At 55.8% G+C, this 15,769-nt stretch overlaps 1 protein-coding gene across 1 annotated transcript; it reads left to right on the top strand.

The window, feature by feature from the left end:
* Positions 1-5: 5 nt before the first annotated feature.
* On the top strand, positions 6-15,071 carry TRIT1 (tRNA isopentenyltransferase 1; the record flags this gene model as incomplete). The annotated part of the gene is made up of 11 exons (XM_027661463.1): positions 6-119; positions 5,709-5,849; positions 6,272-6,370; positions 6,700-6,848; positions 7,701-7,843; positions 8,115-8,226; positions 8,332-8,444; positions 9,410-9,487; positions 10,948-11,057; positions 11,385-11,502; positions 14,435-15,071. Coding segments are annotated over 11 exons (1,317 nt in total), but the record flags the coding sequence as incomplete, so codon positions are not given.
* Positions 15,072-15,769: the final 698 nt, after the last annotated feature.

The following is a 15,769-nucleotide window of genomic DNA, read 5'->3' as shown; positions in this document are numbered from 1 at the left end:
CGCGGCCGCCGCGGCCGCTCGTGGTGATCCTGGGAGCCACCGGCACCGGGAAGTCGGCGCTGGCGCTGCAGCTCGGGCTGCGCCTCGGCGGGGAGATCGTCAGCGCCGACTCCATGCAGGTACGGCCGGGAGCGGGCACCGCGCACCGGGCAGGCCGCGGCTGGGCCCCGGGCCGGGCCCGCGGCCCTGGGAGGCGGCCTGGGCTGCACCGGGGAGGGCCCGGGCTGGGCCTGGAGGGGCGGCAGGGCCCGGGCGGGGCTCGGAGAGGCTCAGCCCCGGGGGGCTGCGGGCTGGTGCCCCCCCGGGAGCCCCCGGGCCCTGGGTCGGGGAGAGCACGGGGAATGGATGCTGCTCGCTGGGAGTGCTCCCGGTGCCCCGTCCCGGTGCCCCTGTCCCAGCCCCAGTGACCCTGTCCCGGTGCCCCTGCCCTGGTGACGCTCTCCAGGTCCCAGTGACCCTGTTCTGGTGACCCTGTTCTGGTGACCCTGTCCAGGCCACGGTGCCCCAGTCCCAGCCCCAATGCCCCAGTCCCGGTGCCCCTGTCTGGACATGGTGCCCGTGTCCTGTCCCAGCCCTGGTACCCTTGTCCCAGTGCTCCTGTCCCAACCCCAGTGTCCTGATGTCCCTGTCCTGATGTCCCTGTCCCAGCCCTGCTGCCCCTGTCCCGGTGGGTAGTTGTTTGTTCAGTGTGAGCAGTGTCACCATCTCCTCTCCTGCAGTCAGGGGATGGTGCCCTGTGGGTTTGTGAGCTCTGAACATGGCAGCACAACCAAAAATGCAGGGCTGTGTTTGTTCAAGCCCCCCCATCCCAAATAAAATCCTTTTGAAAGGAAACCGAAACAAAGGTGTTTTAATTTTAGCCCACCCAAAGCTACATGGAGGTGTAAGGGGTTAACTGAGGGGAGGCAGCAGCTGCAGTTACTTAGTAATGAGTGACACCCAGGGTAAATCCTCCTCACTAGCAAAGGGACACCAAGAGACATGGGAAAGGGTATTAAAAATTATATTTGCTACTTGCCAGTGACAAGTGGTGTCCTCTCTTATTGCAAACAGCAGCATGGAATAAATATATCAGTTGTTTACTTGGGTTCAGTCAACACTGAAGAGCCATACCTCATTTTTGGGCCCTAATTGTGTTCAGCTACAGGAGCTTTGTCACAATGTACATTTTGGCCACCACAAGAATAACAATTTTGTTATTGTTTAGCAAAATGTTTTCCTAATCCACACTTTCACTGTCTTCTTCCGGTAGTGCCTGAACTTTCCACCGAGTTTAATGTTTAATGTATTTATTACACTTTCTAAAAAGGTGTTTTCTGCCAACAACACCCTTTGTGCTGCTCAGGGACACACGCCTGCTGTCCTGTGCCCACCTCCTGGTTTCCTGCCCCAGCCTGCCACTGCTGGTCACTGTTTGTGTCCTAGAGAGCTAAACTTAAAAACTCCCTCTCCTGATTTTGGAGCAAGCAATCAGAAAGTAATTTCATGGAATGTTTTCCTTAAACTCTTGGGGAAGAAGCGTTTGAGGTCTGAGCTGAAGTGACAAAATCCTGCAGGGGCAAAACATTCGTGCAAAGCGTGGAAGCTTTGTCCAGCTTTAATAGCAGGGAAGTGGCTGTTGGCTTGAATGATCCTGTGAACACAAGGCTGCTGCTGCACCCCGAGCTCTGCAGGCGTGGCTGGGGCCGCCTGGCACGCTGTGAATTCCCGCTGCACGCTGGTGGATGTTCTGGAGCGTGTATTTTGTGCTCTGGTTGTTTCAGGTCCCACTATGGGAATGCGGGCGCTGGGAGGACTCTGCTGCAGGCGCCCAATGGCATCCGGGCTCCAGTGCTCTTGTCCTCCTTTCCTTTTAATCTCATTCTAGCGTGACTGTGGAGCCAGAGCCGAGCAGCTCCGCTGTTTTATCCCGTAATGCACCGTACTGCCAGCGCGGCCCCGAGGGGCGGCGAGGAGGGGGAGCCCGGCAGCCCCAAGGCACAACCCGAGGGGCTGTGCCTCCCCCACCACGCTCCACTGACCCCCCGTGCCCCCCAGCCGGGGCTGCTTTCTTGCTGGCTTTGTGGAATATTGTCTCCCCCCGTGGTGTATCCCTCCCTCTGCCACGCAGAGCTGGCTCTGGTGTCCCTGTGGAAGAGTTGCCGGGTTTTAAAAACCCCATTGCTCATTCTGGACTGACAGCTGCCAGCGACCGTGTCGCCCTCAGCCCCCGCTGTCCATTCATCCCTGGGCTCCGTGGAGCTCTGACAAATGCTGGCAGTGTTTTGGGCAGCTGCTGGAGCTGGAGCCAGGCTCGGGAAGGGGCCAGGGAGCCCCAAGCCCACCTGTTCCACACACAGGCACCACTCCATCTATCTCCAGGGTGTTTTCGTCATGGCTGTGAGTTGCTGTGGTCAAATTACAGACTTAGCTGCTGCCTGCTTGCAGCTCAGGAGCTCTGGTTAATCTGCTGGCCTCTTAATCTTTCTTTTTGTCCTTTCTGTTGCTGTTTGTCATCCCAGTGAGTTTTGTTGATGAGTAAGTAATTCCTTGGAAAGCCAGGCGGGGTGAAGCCAGTCCTATTTCTTCATTCCTGGCAGAGTAATGAACATGCAGCAATCCCAATTGCATACAATCCCACTGTCCCTTCTGGATTTCACCCTTGGAAGTGGTGATGCAGTCCTTCTCCAGAGGTTGCTCTAGTACACTGGGTACATTTATTAGTTGGTGTTTCAAGTCACGACATTTTAAGAGCCTTTGCTGACATCGCTCTCCTGGCAGGGGTCGGAGTGGGGAGTGAATTGTGCTCTCCTTGCACCTTTGCTTGGTTTGGGTCCTCCATGCCCCTCTCCAGCTGGGAGATCTCTTGGTCCCCGTGAAATTTTGATGCTTTTCCTGCCTGTAGGTGGTTTGAATGTGTCTGGGGCCAGTCATATCACCTTATATACTGTGGTATAGAAGTACCAAGGGCCACCTTTCCCCCGCAAGCGCCGATGGTGACAGAGGGACAGAGTTTGGGATTGTGGATGAAACTGGTGGTGGAGCAAGGTTTGGGAGAGCCTGCCCTTCCCGGGCTGCGGATCCTCGAGGCACCACGTCCTGGGGATCTCTGGTGTTTGTGTCTCCTGCCTCAGTGTCCCCATCCTTTGGGACATCCAGCCCGGAGCCGCGGGGCCACCCTGTGCGGGGGCTCAGCGCAGAGGTGGGAGGACACAGTCAAGGCTAAGCATCTTTAGTCCTGGCTTGTGTTCCGTGTCTCGGGGGCCGGCTGCTCCAGGCTGCTGCTAATCTGTTTTGGGGCCTTAGAAAGCAACAAAGGCTTATCTGAGCCGCTGGCTGAAAATAGAAATGAGTGTCAGGAGGACGTCTCGGTGCGAGGCCCTGCCGACAGCCAGCTGGTGGAAACCTTCTCCGGGCTTTGCTGGGTGTGTGTAAAAGGCTGCCTTTGTTTCCTCCCAGCCCACACACTGACACTGCATTCCTCCTCTACTTGCCAGATACTCCAGGAGCCTCTCGGGTGTTTAATCCCCAGGAGAACCTGGGGATTGCAGCCTGAACTGTGTATCCTGGATCTGCCCGTGCAGGGCACAGGGAGCTCCTGGCTGACTCTGAGCCTCCCATCAGCCTGCTGTATTCACTGTGATTGCAGGCAGACAGTGGGAATTGGAGGAGTTGGAGGGCTGGAAATGGGGAGAGCAGGCACTGAGCCAAAGCTCATTGAATTCAGAGGCTTTTGGTGCTGACTGGAGCCCCGTGTTGAATGGAGCTGCTGAGCCCAGGGATCAATAGGCTGCCTGCAGCCACGGGGCATGTTGGCAGAGCTGCCTGTGGGCCTCTCATGCCTGCTCACCATCCCCTGAGGCATCTGGGTTTCTGCAGGGCAGAAGGGAAGAGCATTTGGTTACCCTCCCTCTGCCCTGCCCTGGGGAGAGCCTTTTGGGACAGGAGCAGGAGCCGGCCCTCGCCCTCCCAGCAGCAAGTGCCAGAGTTAGGCAAGACAGGAGCAGTGCTGGTTCAGCCACCCCAGTAGCTCACATGACTGCTCCAGGCAGAGATTGGGCTTCCCTGCTCCACTAACCTTGGATTGTCCCTGGCTGCCACTTGGTGCCTGGTGCCCATGGATCACCTCTGTGTCACCTTGTCCTTCTGTCTGGGACCAGGGGAGCAGTGGGTGGAGGTCATGCTGCAGCCGGAGGCTTGGCAGCTTCTCAGAGGGTATTAAGGGGAAATTTATTTCTTGAAGTCTGGCTCTCTGGCTGGGGTGGTCTCTGGTTGATGGAGGAGGAAATGAGCACAGCTATTTCCAGTCCTTTTTCCCATTATCAGAGTTTATCCCAAGCTGGGAGACTTCCCTAAGCAGGAAGGTGCTGAGAACAAAACACATCCTTCCAAAGCACCTCCTTTATCACCACCTGCTCAGCCCTGAGCACGGTGGAGAGATGGGCTGGACTGAGAGGCTTTGTGTGCCCCACTGTGCCCCACTGCCAGCTGCCAGCACCCTTGGGATGCAAGTTCCCACTCTGATCCCTGTTTATCTGCAGCTCTACAGAACCTTGCAGCACCCACTGACAGGTGTGCACGGGACAGTGCTGGGGCACAGGGCACCCCGTGCTGAGGAGGGCTGTGATTGCATGCCATGGGGAGCAGGGTGAGGGGCCATCCTTCCTTCTCCTGGGTGGAATCTGCTCTCATCAGGAAGGGCTCTGCTGAGCTGTGGGGATTTGACTCCAGCCCGAGGCATCTCCAGTCCTTGCACCGCCTGGATCTGCGGGCTGGGCTGTGGCTGGTGCTTTATGCAGCCTGGAGGGTGGATTTGGTGCATCTGCTGGGATCCAGGTTGTCTTGGCTCTTTGCCAGGAACGTTCCTGAGGGGTTGGTTTGTGTGGCTTTTCTCCCTGCTCTGCTCTCACTGAGGGCCAGCATCTCTCAGCAGTGCTCTCTCGTCCCAAACTTGAGACTGAAGACACGTCAAATGCTGCTGGTTGTGTTCACCAGTGTCTCCTGGCACCTTGGCCAGGACAGTGCCACTTTTTCCTGGGGTCACTGACCTGCACTGATGTGTAGCTTGCTCTGTATCCAAGTGTCTCAAGGGAGAACAGGCAGCATGTCAGGCTTTTAAGGTGTACCTGAGCTCAGACTGTTTGTGTGTGTTTAGGAGGCTCCATGGAGTTCCATGTTGCATCCAGAGAGATCTTTGTGTGTTACAGGAAGCAGTGATCCTTGTCCTCACATGAGACTCCGTGCTGTGCTGGAAATGGGTGTCTGGAGAGAGGCACATCTGAGTTTTTAGCTGCAAACAGCAGCAAATGAGGAGGTGGCAGCTTGGAGGTAGCTGCCCTTGTTTCAGAGCTCTGTGCTGGGCTGGTGGCATTGACTGGGCTCTGACTCTGCTCTCTGATAGTTCAATCAGCCTTTCCATCCCTAATTACAGGGTTATATCAAACCAGGAAAGCAGTCACGTGTGGTTGGACTCAACGGTTCATCTCCCATGGGCAGGAACAAACACCAGAGAGATGCAGTTTGGCCCTGGCAAGAGCAGGAGTTGGCAAGATTCCTGCTGCCTTGCCTGAACGGGGCACGTGCCCCTGCCTGTGCTGCCTGCTCCAGAGACCAGCGAGGGGCTTTGAGGGGTGACTGGGACAGGCAGGGGCTGTAGCGGGGGGAGGAGCAGTGGTTGGTGCAGGTTTCCTGGGACACAGAGGTGAAGGACGGGCTCTTCTCTTCCCCAGGTGTACAAGGGCTTGGACATCATCACCAACAAGGTTTCTCCTCAGGAGCAGTGTCTGTGCAGGCACCACATGATCAGCTTTGTGGATCCCCTTGTCTCCAACTACACAGTGGTGGATTTCAGGGACAAAGCCATGGCTCTGATATCCTTTCACACTGCAGCCTGCCTGGCCAAGCAGATATGGGCTTCCCACCTCTATGGCCAGACCTGCCACAGAGATCAGTGTTTGGGCTCTCATATCCCAGCTAACTCTGTTTTTTCAGAGGATACTGCTGGTGAGGGGGGTTTGGGGCTTCTCTTACCCAGCTAATGCTCAGGGCAGCCCAGGGAAGATCTCTGCTGCTCTGCAACAGCTGAGTTGGGCATTGCCCTCCCTGGCAGTCCCTGGGTGTCCAAGTTTTTGGTGGTGGCTGGCAGAGGTAACAAAGAGATGAGGGACACCTTTAGCCCTGTCCTGCAGCCTCACTGGCCCCATGGGGCTTGGAGAATGGGCCCCAAGGTGCTGCTCCCCTCAGCCCTCCCTCCCTGCCTTGCATCTGTGCTTAGCCTCCCTGACTATGGCACATTGAAGATATCTTTGCCCGAGACAAGATCCCAATTGTTGTGGGAGGAACCAACTACTACATCGAGTCCCTGCTCTGGAAGGTCCTTATCAACACCAAGGTACCGTGGGGGGCTGTGAATTCCTCTGGGAAGGGGTTAGGGACCCTGAGATTAGCTCAGTTGGTTAGAGCATGGTGCTAAACGTGCCAAGGCTGTGGGTTCACTTAAGAGTTGGACTTGATGATCCTCGTGGGTCCCTTCCAACTTAGAATACTCTGTTATTCTGCGAGCCCCACATTCAAGGCAGGCTTGGTGCTGCCCCTGCTAGAGTGGGGCAAGGAGAACCCAAAGCCCCTTGTTCACCCCGTGGGCCTGGAGGATCTTTTTTACTTCCACTGGCCTTGCACAGGGATAGCATTTTGATTCAGGGCTGCCTTTGTGCTCCACAGGAGAAGACCAGCACTGCCCCTGGGCCGGTCAGCGACAGGAAGGTGGAGCTGGAGCAGCTGGACAGCGCTGAGCTGCACCGCCGCCTGAGCCGGGTGGACCCGGAGATGGCGGCCAAGCTGCACCCCCACGACAAGCGCAAAGTGGCCCGGTGAGCTTGGCACGCCCGGGGCAGGAGGTGCCAGGGCCCAGCACCCCTTCCCCAGGGAATCGTGTGCCTGGGAAGGCGGCTCTCCCACCCCGGGCTCTGCTCCTGGCCTCGCAGCGGGACCTTGGAGCGCCGGGGTTGGGGAGATCTCTGGGCTCTGAGACCTCTGGCCACGCAGCCCCCCTGCCTGAGCTGCCTTTGGGGTCCGGGGCAGCGCCTCACCCCTGGGCCGTGCACACTGGGGCTGCTCCCGCTGCCCTGCCCCAGCAGCAGGGTTTATCTGGAGCTATTTAAAGACAAGCTGCTGTGCTGGCTGAGTAACATAGCTGAGCTCTGTGGGAACAGCACGGCAGCAAGACCAGGCTTGCTGCTTTGGCGGGCCCATCCCAGCCGAGCCCTGGCCCAGGGGGGAGCAGAACACCACCCACCCCATTCGCACGGTGCAGGGGACGGAGGGTTGGGCACCCAGCACAGCTTCCTGCACCTCCCTGGCTGGGCTGGGCTGAGCTGGTGGTAAAGCTCTGCAGCAGCATCGGCAGTGCTGGCCCCTTCCCTGCAGCCCTGCCTGGCTGGAAAGAGCAGGGCTGGAGCCAGGTCCCTGTCCCCTGCAGGGCTTGTCCCAGTGCCAGGCAGGAGTGGGTGGCTGTGCTCTGGGCTCCTTGGGTGCCCCCAGGACCTGGGTGTGCGCAGATGCCAGGCACGGGAGAGGGATGAAACCTGCCCTCCCCCCACATGAGAGGGTTGGATCCCAGCAAGTGTCTGCGGTTCCCTTTGCTGGAGCCCCCGGGGCTGCTGGGGAAATGGGAAAAGCTCATTCTCACCGAGCCTCTGAGCTCTGTCTGTCTCTGCTTACAGGAGCCTCCAAGTGTTTGAAGAGACAGGGATCCCCCACAGTGAAATCTTGCACCAGCAGCAGGAGGAGGAAGGTGGGGGGCCCTTAGGTGGGCCCCTGAAATACCCACATTCCTGCATCTTGTGGCTCCATGCAGACCAGGCAGGTGAGAGCGGGCTCCTGGCTGGCTTAAGGTGGTGCAGGGTTAGGGCTGACTCCCTGCTTCTGCCCCAGCCTCCTCCCTGGAGAAGGCAGCAATTCCTTTGGCACCAGTGGGTGTGACAGAGAGCTCATTCCCCTCACCTGCTGGGCCCTGCCTTGCTCGGGTGGAGCGGGAGGTTGGCAGTGCTGAATCACGTCCTGGCACGCTGTCCAGCCCTGGGACTCCCGAGGGCAGGGCTCCAGGGGCTGAACGTGCCCTGCTGTCCTGCCCCCAGCTCTGGATGCCCGGCTGGAGAAGCGGGTGGATGACATGCTGGCTGCAGGGCTGCTGGAGGAGCTGCGGGACTTCCACCGCCGCTACAACCGCCAGAAGGTGGCTGAGAACCGGTGGGTGAGGAGCCAGATCCTCTCTGCTCCCACTCCCCAGCTTCCTCTGGGAAGGGCTGAGACAAGGGGATGGCTGTGACTCTCGCCCCTTGCCTTGTTCTCTAGGCAGGATTACCAGCATGGCATCTTCCAGTCCATTGGCTTCAAGGAGTTCCACGAGTACCTCATCAGTGAAGGGAATTGCTCACCTGAGACCAGTGCCCTGCTGCTGCAGAAAGGTGGGAGGAGCACCCTGTGTGCCCCACGTCCCTCAGCCCCCCACAACTCCAGGTGACACCACGAGATGGTCTGAACCAAAGTCAGACCTTGGGGCAGGTCTTGTTGGGGCTGAGCTGCACCTTTCTCTCTGCATTTCCCACTTCTGCCAGCTCAAGGGAGCAGGGACTCATTTTCCAGGTCTTGGAGAACCCTGAGCATACCCAGAGCAACTCCTCCCTTCCCCCAGGCCTCATTGCAGGAGGTACAGGGCACAGCGTGAGTGACGTGGGATCTGGGGCTGGTCTACTTGAGTGTTGGGATCCCAACTGGGCTGTGAATGCTGTGCAGAACAGGGGTAGAAAGGAGGACTGAAGCAGAACTCAAGGAGGGTTCAGTGTGGAGATGGAGACTGAAGAAACCACAGAAATGATAAAAGGCTTGAAAACAAGTCTGGTGCAGAAGGGGCTTGTGTCTGCTCAGGAGACGATTAGGAGGGATATGATAAGCCTGGTATGAAATATTGACTGGTGGTACAGTGGTAAATCATCCTCTGGGCCCACTGTGGGTGGGACAAGCAGTCCTGGGCTCCATTTGTGCAGAGAATTGTTCAATTAGGCATTATGAGAGCAGTGCAGCCCTTGGTTGTCCTGCCTGCTAAAAGCTTCAGAGTGGAGGGTTTGGGCTCTTTCCACCCACTGTTCATTCAGGGGTATTTGGGACACCTTATCCAGCCTTTCCATGCTTCCACTGCCCCTACACTGTCTATAAGGGCTTGACCTCTTTGCTGTGGTGACCCTTCTCAGTGCTGGCTCAAGCCTCCCAGAGTGACAGTAGAAATAATTCTTGTGCCACCCAGCACAAACATCTGTCTTGTGTGATTTCCCCCCTGGAGCTGACAGCCTCTTCTCACTGCTCTGAGCTCAGCTTGCAGCATTGCCCTGACCTTTGGGGTTTTTTTCTCTTCTTTAATCCCCCTGCTTCAAAGGGATCCAGGCCCTGAAGCAGGTGACCAAGAAATACGCCCGGAGGCAGAACAAATGGGTGCGAAACCGCTTCCTGAAACGTAAGTCCTCTGTTCCCATCCCTCTTCTTGCACCTCTCCTCATCCCTCCTCAGTGCATCCCCCACTCCAGCTGGAGAGGGGAGAGTGGTGCCTTGGGGCACTCTGTGTCCATGTGTGCCCTGACCACAGCCTCTCATCCCAGACACTCAGAAGCCACCTCCTCCTCACTCTACCCTGTACCCCATCCCCTCCCCACAGCAGCACCATCAGGATGGATAAAATCCCAACAGGACACAGTAAGCCCTCTACCAGGCTCTGGTGAATGATGATGATGGCCACAGCATCCCTGCAGATTATCCCACCAGCAGCTCCTGAGGGGCTCAGGGAGGGGGTCCCCACGCACCCACACATGCTCCTGGCTCTGCAGGGAGTAAAGCCCATTTGACAGCTGCCCTCCAGATTAGGAGCAGGAGCCCTGTGGCTGCTCTTAGCCTGGGCTGTGCTCTCTGTGGTGGCAGGGAGCCAGCAGGACTTCCCTGTCCCAGCCCCAGCCTTGGAGCAGGGCCAGCAGCAGCAGCTGGGAGCCGGGCACTTGTTGAAAGGTGCTCGGTAGGGGCAAAACAACAATAAAATAAACAATAATAATAATAATAATGAAAAAAAAAAAGGGCAGGGAGAAACTGGAGTCAGAAAAAAGATGGACTTTGAACGGGGCTCAAGAGCTCTCCCGGAGCCATGTGCTGGGTGGCTGTGGCTCACCTTTCTGGTGGCAGGTGTGCTTCAGATGGGCCCTGTCGGGGGCTTGTTTGTGGGTACAGCAATAAAACCAGCACCTGCTGGGGACTGGCAGGCAGCACCTTTTGATGGCTTTGTCCGGGCAGGGACAACCATGTGCTTGTGGGCAGGTGAGTTGTGGAGGGCAGGTGAGCCACAGAGAGCAGCCACGGCGCCCCAGGGAGTTGGCACTCTCTCAAAGCAGCTCTCTCACCCAGGCTGGGCTGCAGCAGGTGCCCCGTGCCCTGGCATCAGTCCCAGGGTGGCTGTGAACCTGTCCCTTGTCAGGTCAAGGCACTGGTAAAGTATCTCCTACCGTGACCTGGGAGCACCAACCCCTGCACAATCAATTACGGCTCTGAGGCTCCACGTCTGCATCTTGTTGTAAGCTTGGTGTGATGGCTTTGTGCCTGGATCCAGCTTTTTCATCTTCCTCAGCCTCCTGTGGGCCATGGCTGGGTGGGGTGGTTGTTCTCGTGTCAAGCTGTTGGCATGCTCAGGTTCTGCAGTGCTCTCCCGAAGGCAGCCAGCCCTGGAGAGGCTTCCTTGAGTTCCAGGGTGTTCCTGCTGCTTGCAGGGGCTGTGCCCCCGTAATTTTGGCTCTGGAAAACCTGGTGCTGCTTGCTTCTGAATGCTGAACAACAGCTAGATAGGAAAGAGCAGAGCAGATCCCTTCTTCTCCCCATGGGTGTGGGGCGGGATGCTGGGGGGTTCTGGTGGTGACCTGCCTTTCCGTGTCTCTGTAGGTCCTGGGCCCAACGTGCCACCAGTGTATGGCTTGGAGGTGTCTGATCTCCAGCGGTGGGAGGAGGATGTGCTGAAACCTGCTCTGGAGATTGTGGAGAGCTTCATCCAGGTACTGGATAACTGGAGTAAACACATGAGCAGTGGCAGTCTCAGCAGTCTCCAGGCCCCATGACTTGGCACACAGTCTCTCCCTTGAGCAGGGCTGGCTAATTACATGTCCAGCCTTGGGCTTTCCTTGCAGTAGTAGAAGTTTGTTGTCTAAGCTGAAAATTTCTCCTAATGCCCAGTGTTCCACTTGATAAAACTGCAGTGTTCGTCCTGCTGACTTTAGTGTCTGGGTTTGGCGAGTCCACATCCCAAACTCATCTACCAAAGTGAACACAGAGGGGCAAATTCTCATGCCAGAAACCAATTTGAGACATTATTTAATCTGCAGGGACGGGAGCCCCCGGCAGAGCCCCTGAAGATGGAGCACGATGTGACCGAGAACAAGCGGAGCCGTCGCGTGTGTGAGCTCTGTGACAGACTCATCCTCGGGGACAGGGAGTGGGCAGGTAGGATTCCAGCAGGGGGACAGGAGGGACCTGGGAGGGGGCACAGCCAGTGTGGTTATGTGGAGGGAGGGATGGAGCAGCTTCCCTGGCTGTCTCTGTGTGGCCGGATGACCCTCAGCACATGATCTTGGGCTTTCAAGGATTGTTTACAGCCTGTGGATGAAAGCAGCCATTTGCAAGCCCAGAGGGGGTGCAGGAGCTGTGCCACAGCAACCATCTGTCGGGCTTCCCCCCTTCCCCGGGCTTCCCCCCTTCCCCAGCACCCAGTAAACACAGGGAGTGTCATGCCAGGGATCTGGATGTAGCATCTGACTGTGTTTAGTCAGGGCTGCTGGTCCTTTACAACACTTTGGATGCTTCCTCAAAAAGCACAGAACAAATCTGTTTCTTTTAAAATTCTCTTGTATAAATGAAAGTATCTTAATGTTTTAATAGCTCTGTTTTGCTCCAGTATATCCTATTTGTATGGGTTCGTTTTTTTTTTGTTTTTTTTTTTAAAGTATAGTAATAGAAAGGGATTTTCTATTTTCAATAGACTTACTTTAAAAGAGCTCAGCTGGAATCAGATTAGGTCAGTGAATTTATCTGTACTGGGAGGCTCATGCTGAGAGCCAGAAACAAAAAGTAGTGGAGAAACTGGCTGCAGAAATGAAACTGGTAAATCTCCATGTGTTGCCCAAATGCAGGATGTGCAGGGTCGTGGTTTAACCCCAGCTGCATCCGAGCCTTGCACAGTGGCTGGTTTTGGCTGGGACAGCTGATCTCAACTGGCCCACTGCCCACCAGTGGGATGGGAGAGAGAACTGGAAGAGTAAAAGTGAGGAAAACTTGTGGGTTGAGTTAAACACGGTTTAATAGAGAAAGCAAAGCAAAACAAGGAATTAATTCCCTGCTTCCCATGGTTGGGCAGGTGCTCAGCCATCCCCAGTAAAGCCAGGCTCCATCACATCTAATGGTGACTTGGGAAGAGAAACTTCATCCCTCCTAGTATCCCCCCCTTCCTCCTTCTTCTCCCCCAGTTTTGTATACTGAGCATGAGCCGTATGGTCTGGGATATCCCTGGGGTCAGCTGGGATCAGCTGTCCCAGCTGTGTCCCCTCCAAACTCCTTGTGCACCCCCAGCTGTGGTGGCCTGAGGAGCAGAAAAGGCCTTGACGCTGTTCAAGAGCTGCTCAGCAACAACAAAACATCCCTGAATTATCCACCCTGTGTTCAGCACAAACCCAAACACAGCCCCAGACCAGCCACTGTGAAGGAAACCAACTCTGCCCCAGCCAAAACCAACACAGGCAGACACAAGGTAAAGATAAATTTCCCGGGCTGTTGATCTTCAGATTTGAACGAGTCACTCATTCCAACTGAGCTGGGGAAGTGCTGGAAGCAAAGATGGAAGCTCACTGTAATGAGATCAGTTTGTGAGTGCAGCTGTTATTTTAGCCAGTCTCAGCTTGGAGATGCTTTGAAGGAGCTCTGCCTGCCCCAGAACTAGAGCACTCTCAGAGCTGTCAGGGACCCTGTCACCCCTCCGGGTCCAGCAAGTTCTGTGACCGAGTGGGAGCTCCTCAAACACCACAGCTGCAGCTACACGTCCTTAGGGATGTCATCCCAGATTCCAATCGATTGTGACAATACCTCCCTCAACCAAGACCAGCTGTTGTTCTCTGCATCCAGCTGAACTGGACTCAAATCCCCCAGATGGTGGGAGAAAAATGGCCCAAAACCTGGGTGTTACTTGTGCCTGCAAAATGGAAAAGGAAGGTGAAAACAGTGGTGGGAACTGAGTGGATCTGCAATCTGGTCTGTTTTCTTAAGTCAAGTTGCAGATAGTTCTGGGAACTTCTCCCAGTACCCTGCTGGCTCTGGAAGATTTTAAAATTTTATGTAATTATACAATTTGTGTGGACTTAAAGAGCTCCACTCCCCAGATAGCAGCAGCAATCAGCCCTTCTTCAGCCACTGCAGCTTTGGTGTTGCTTGTGACAAATTGCAAGAGGTGAGACTTTGCTTCAAGCTGAGGGTGACCCTCCAGCATTGTGATAAAGCATCAGCTTTGCATGTAATTTCATCCTTTGGCAGAAAAAGGATGACTGGAAAACACCTGAGGGCCTTAATTCAGCGAGCAAATACCCTTGTTTAATTAAGGCCCTGCTTGAAAAGTTTGTGCTTTAATTGCTGCTCTGATCTCTTTGGAAACAGCAGAACCGCCCCGCTAAGGTGGTCAGACAAAGCGCCTTCCCTGAGTTAAAAACACTGATAGAGGAGGTTTTGCTGTCCTTGAGGATGTGATTTCACACAGAAATGCAGCTCCTGCTGCCCTACTGTGTCCATACAAGCTGAATCCCTGGGGTTACTCCTGTGTTCCCCTCTGTCTCCTGCTGCAGTGCACTCCTGGCTGGGGCATTGCCCTGGAGTTATGCAGAAGTGTAGTTGTGCTCTAGGCTCCATCCCTGACTGCTCTGTAGATGCACAGGATATTCCCAGTGCTGTGGTGCAGGCATCCAGCCCTACAAATGATCCTGGCAGAGCTCCACGGGGAGCTGAGAGTTGCACAACCTCACCTGCAACCTGCGAAGTGCTGCCTCTTTGGAAACACTTTCCCTTCTCCCGCCCTCTTGGGAGAGGCTGGGAGCAGACTTGCTGGGAGAACTGAGTCATGACATGGACTTTTCTGCATGTACAGAACCAAGATTATTCCTTCTTCCAGTCCTCCCTGTGTTCAGGAGGAGGTTTGGGAGCATTGTCCCCCTCTGAGCCCTGATAGTTTGGCCTAGAAGTGTCCAGAGAAACAGCCAGGGCAGGGCTTGGGAGTTCACTTTTCTGCAGGAGTGAGTTGTGCGAGAGGGTGGGAAGGGAAGGTGCTCTGCACTGCACGGGAGGATCGGGTGTTTCCTCCTCCAAATTCCAGAGATTAAACTGCTATGTTTACCTCCAGCTCACACAAGATCCAAATCCCACCTGCACCACCTGAAGAAGAGGAGGAAGCTGGAGGCAGCCGGCCGTGCTGCAGGGACTGCCGGGGACAGTGGGGACACAGAGACCTCAGATGAGGATGGCAGCCTGCCTGTGCCATAGGCCTGGAAACCAGCTGGCAAAGAGGATCAGCCGTGCATGCACCTGCATGGCGAGGAAGCACCTTAGTCCTGGGCAGCCTTGAAGCAACGAGCTGAGTCATTTTTTTGGGGATGAGGCAGGTGTGTGTTGGCAAAGGCCGTTGGCTGCATTGGATCCTCTTCATGTGGCCTCGTCCTGCCGTGTTCCCAAGCTTCCCCAGCCCTGCCTGGAAAGGGTTGGGCCCCAGGGCAAGGCTGCTGGGAGCGTCCTCCCATGCAAAGTGTGAATTCCTGCCAGAGAGGCAGCGTTATCCTTGGAATGGTTGAGCTGATGCTGCTGGCATGTGGACGTGTGGATCCCAGAGACAAAAATACCTCGGCTCCTCCAGCTTGGCCAGGAGTGCAGCTCCAGAGCTGAGGGAGCTCTTACTGCCTTTATTGTGGAGAGGATATTTTTTTTTTTGTTCTTTTATATGGAAATAAAGTTGCAGGATTATTGTGGGTTCACCTCCCTGTTAACAGGTGCAGTTTCCTTGCTCTGTGATTCCACCTGGCCCAGGTTCTCTGCTCTGGGCACAGGGCAGGAGATCCAGGTCTGGTTCCTTCTTCCAGTAACCTTTTCCACAGCTTCTGAGGGAGCTGAGCAGATGTTCCCAGCGTAGTGGGGGAAGGCTGATCCCTGAGCACACAGCAGGTGCAGAAGGAGCTGGCACCTGTTAAACAGGAACTTGGAAATGATCTCATCGAGTTTGCAACAGATGAGTCTGTCCTAGTTAAGGCTGAATTCCCGGGGGTTTACACTGTGGTTTGGCAGTGGGAACCAGCCCTGCATTTGAATCTGAGCTGCTGAGCAGCAAATTCCTGGTGTTCCAGGCAGTTGGTGTCCCAGCATTGTTCCTGGAGGACGCGAGTGCCGTCTGTGCCGCTGCCTCCCCAGCGTGCTGCTCTGGTGAAACCAAGACAGCCTTTTCCAGGGCATTTGGGATTCTCCTGGCAAATGAAATCGGGACAGTTCCTCCTGGGAGGATTTTGGGTTGGTAGAGCACAAGTTTTTCCTTCAGCTGCTTGTGCCATGTGGCAGGAGCCACCTCCCAGGGCTCATCCTGCGAGGGGAAGGGCTGCGTGGGTGGATCTGCCGGCGCAGGCTCTGGAGATTCCTGCTTTGGTTGGGGATTAGATTAAACCTCCTTTTTGTGTTCCTCAGCACTGAGTTATTT

Source organism: Corapipo altera, unplaced genomic scaffold (genome assembly GCF_003945725.1).
Source record: "Corapipo altera isolate COAL_440 unplaced genomic scaffold, ASM394572v1 201, whole genome shotgun sequence".
In the NCBI taxonomy this organism is placed as follows: Eukaryota; Metazoa; Chordata; class Aves; order Passeriformes; family Pipridae; genus Corapipo; species Corapipo altera.
Note: the sequence above shows the minus strand (reverse complement) of the source record. Positions and strands in the feature narration are given on the sequence as shown.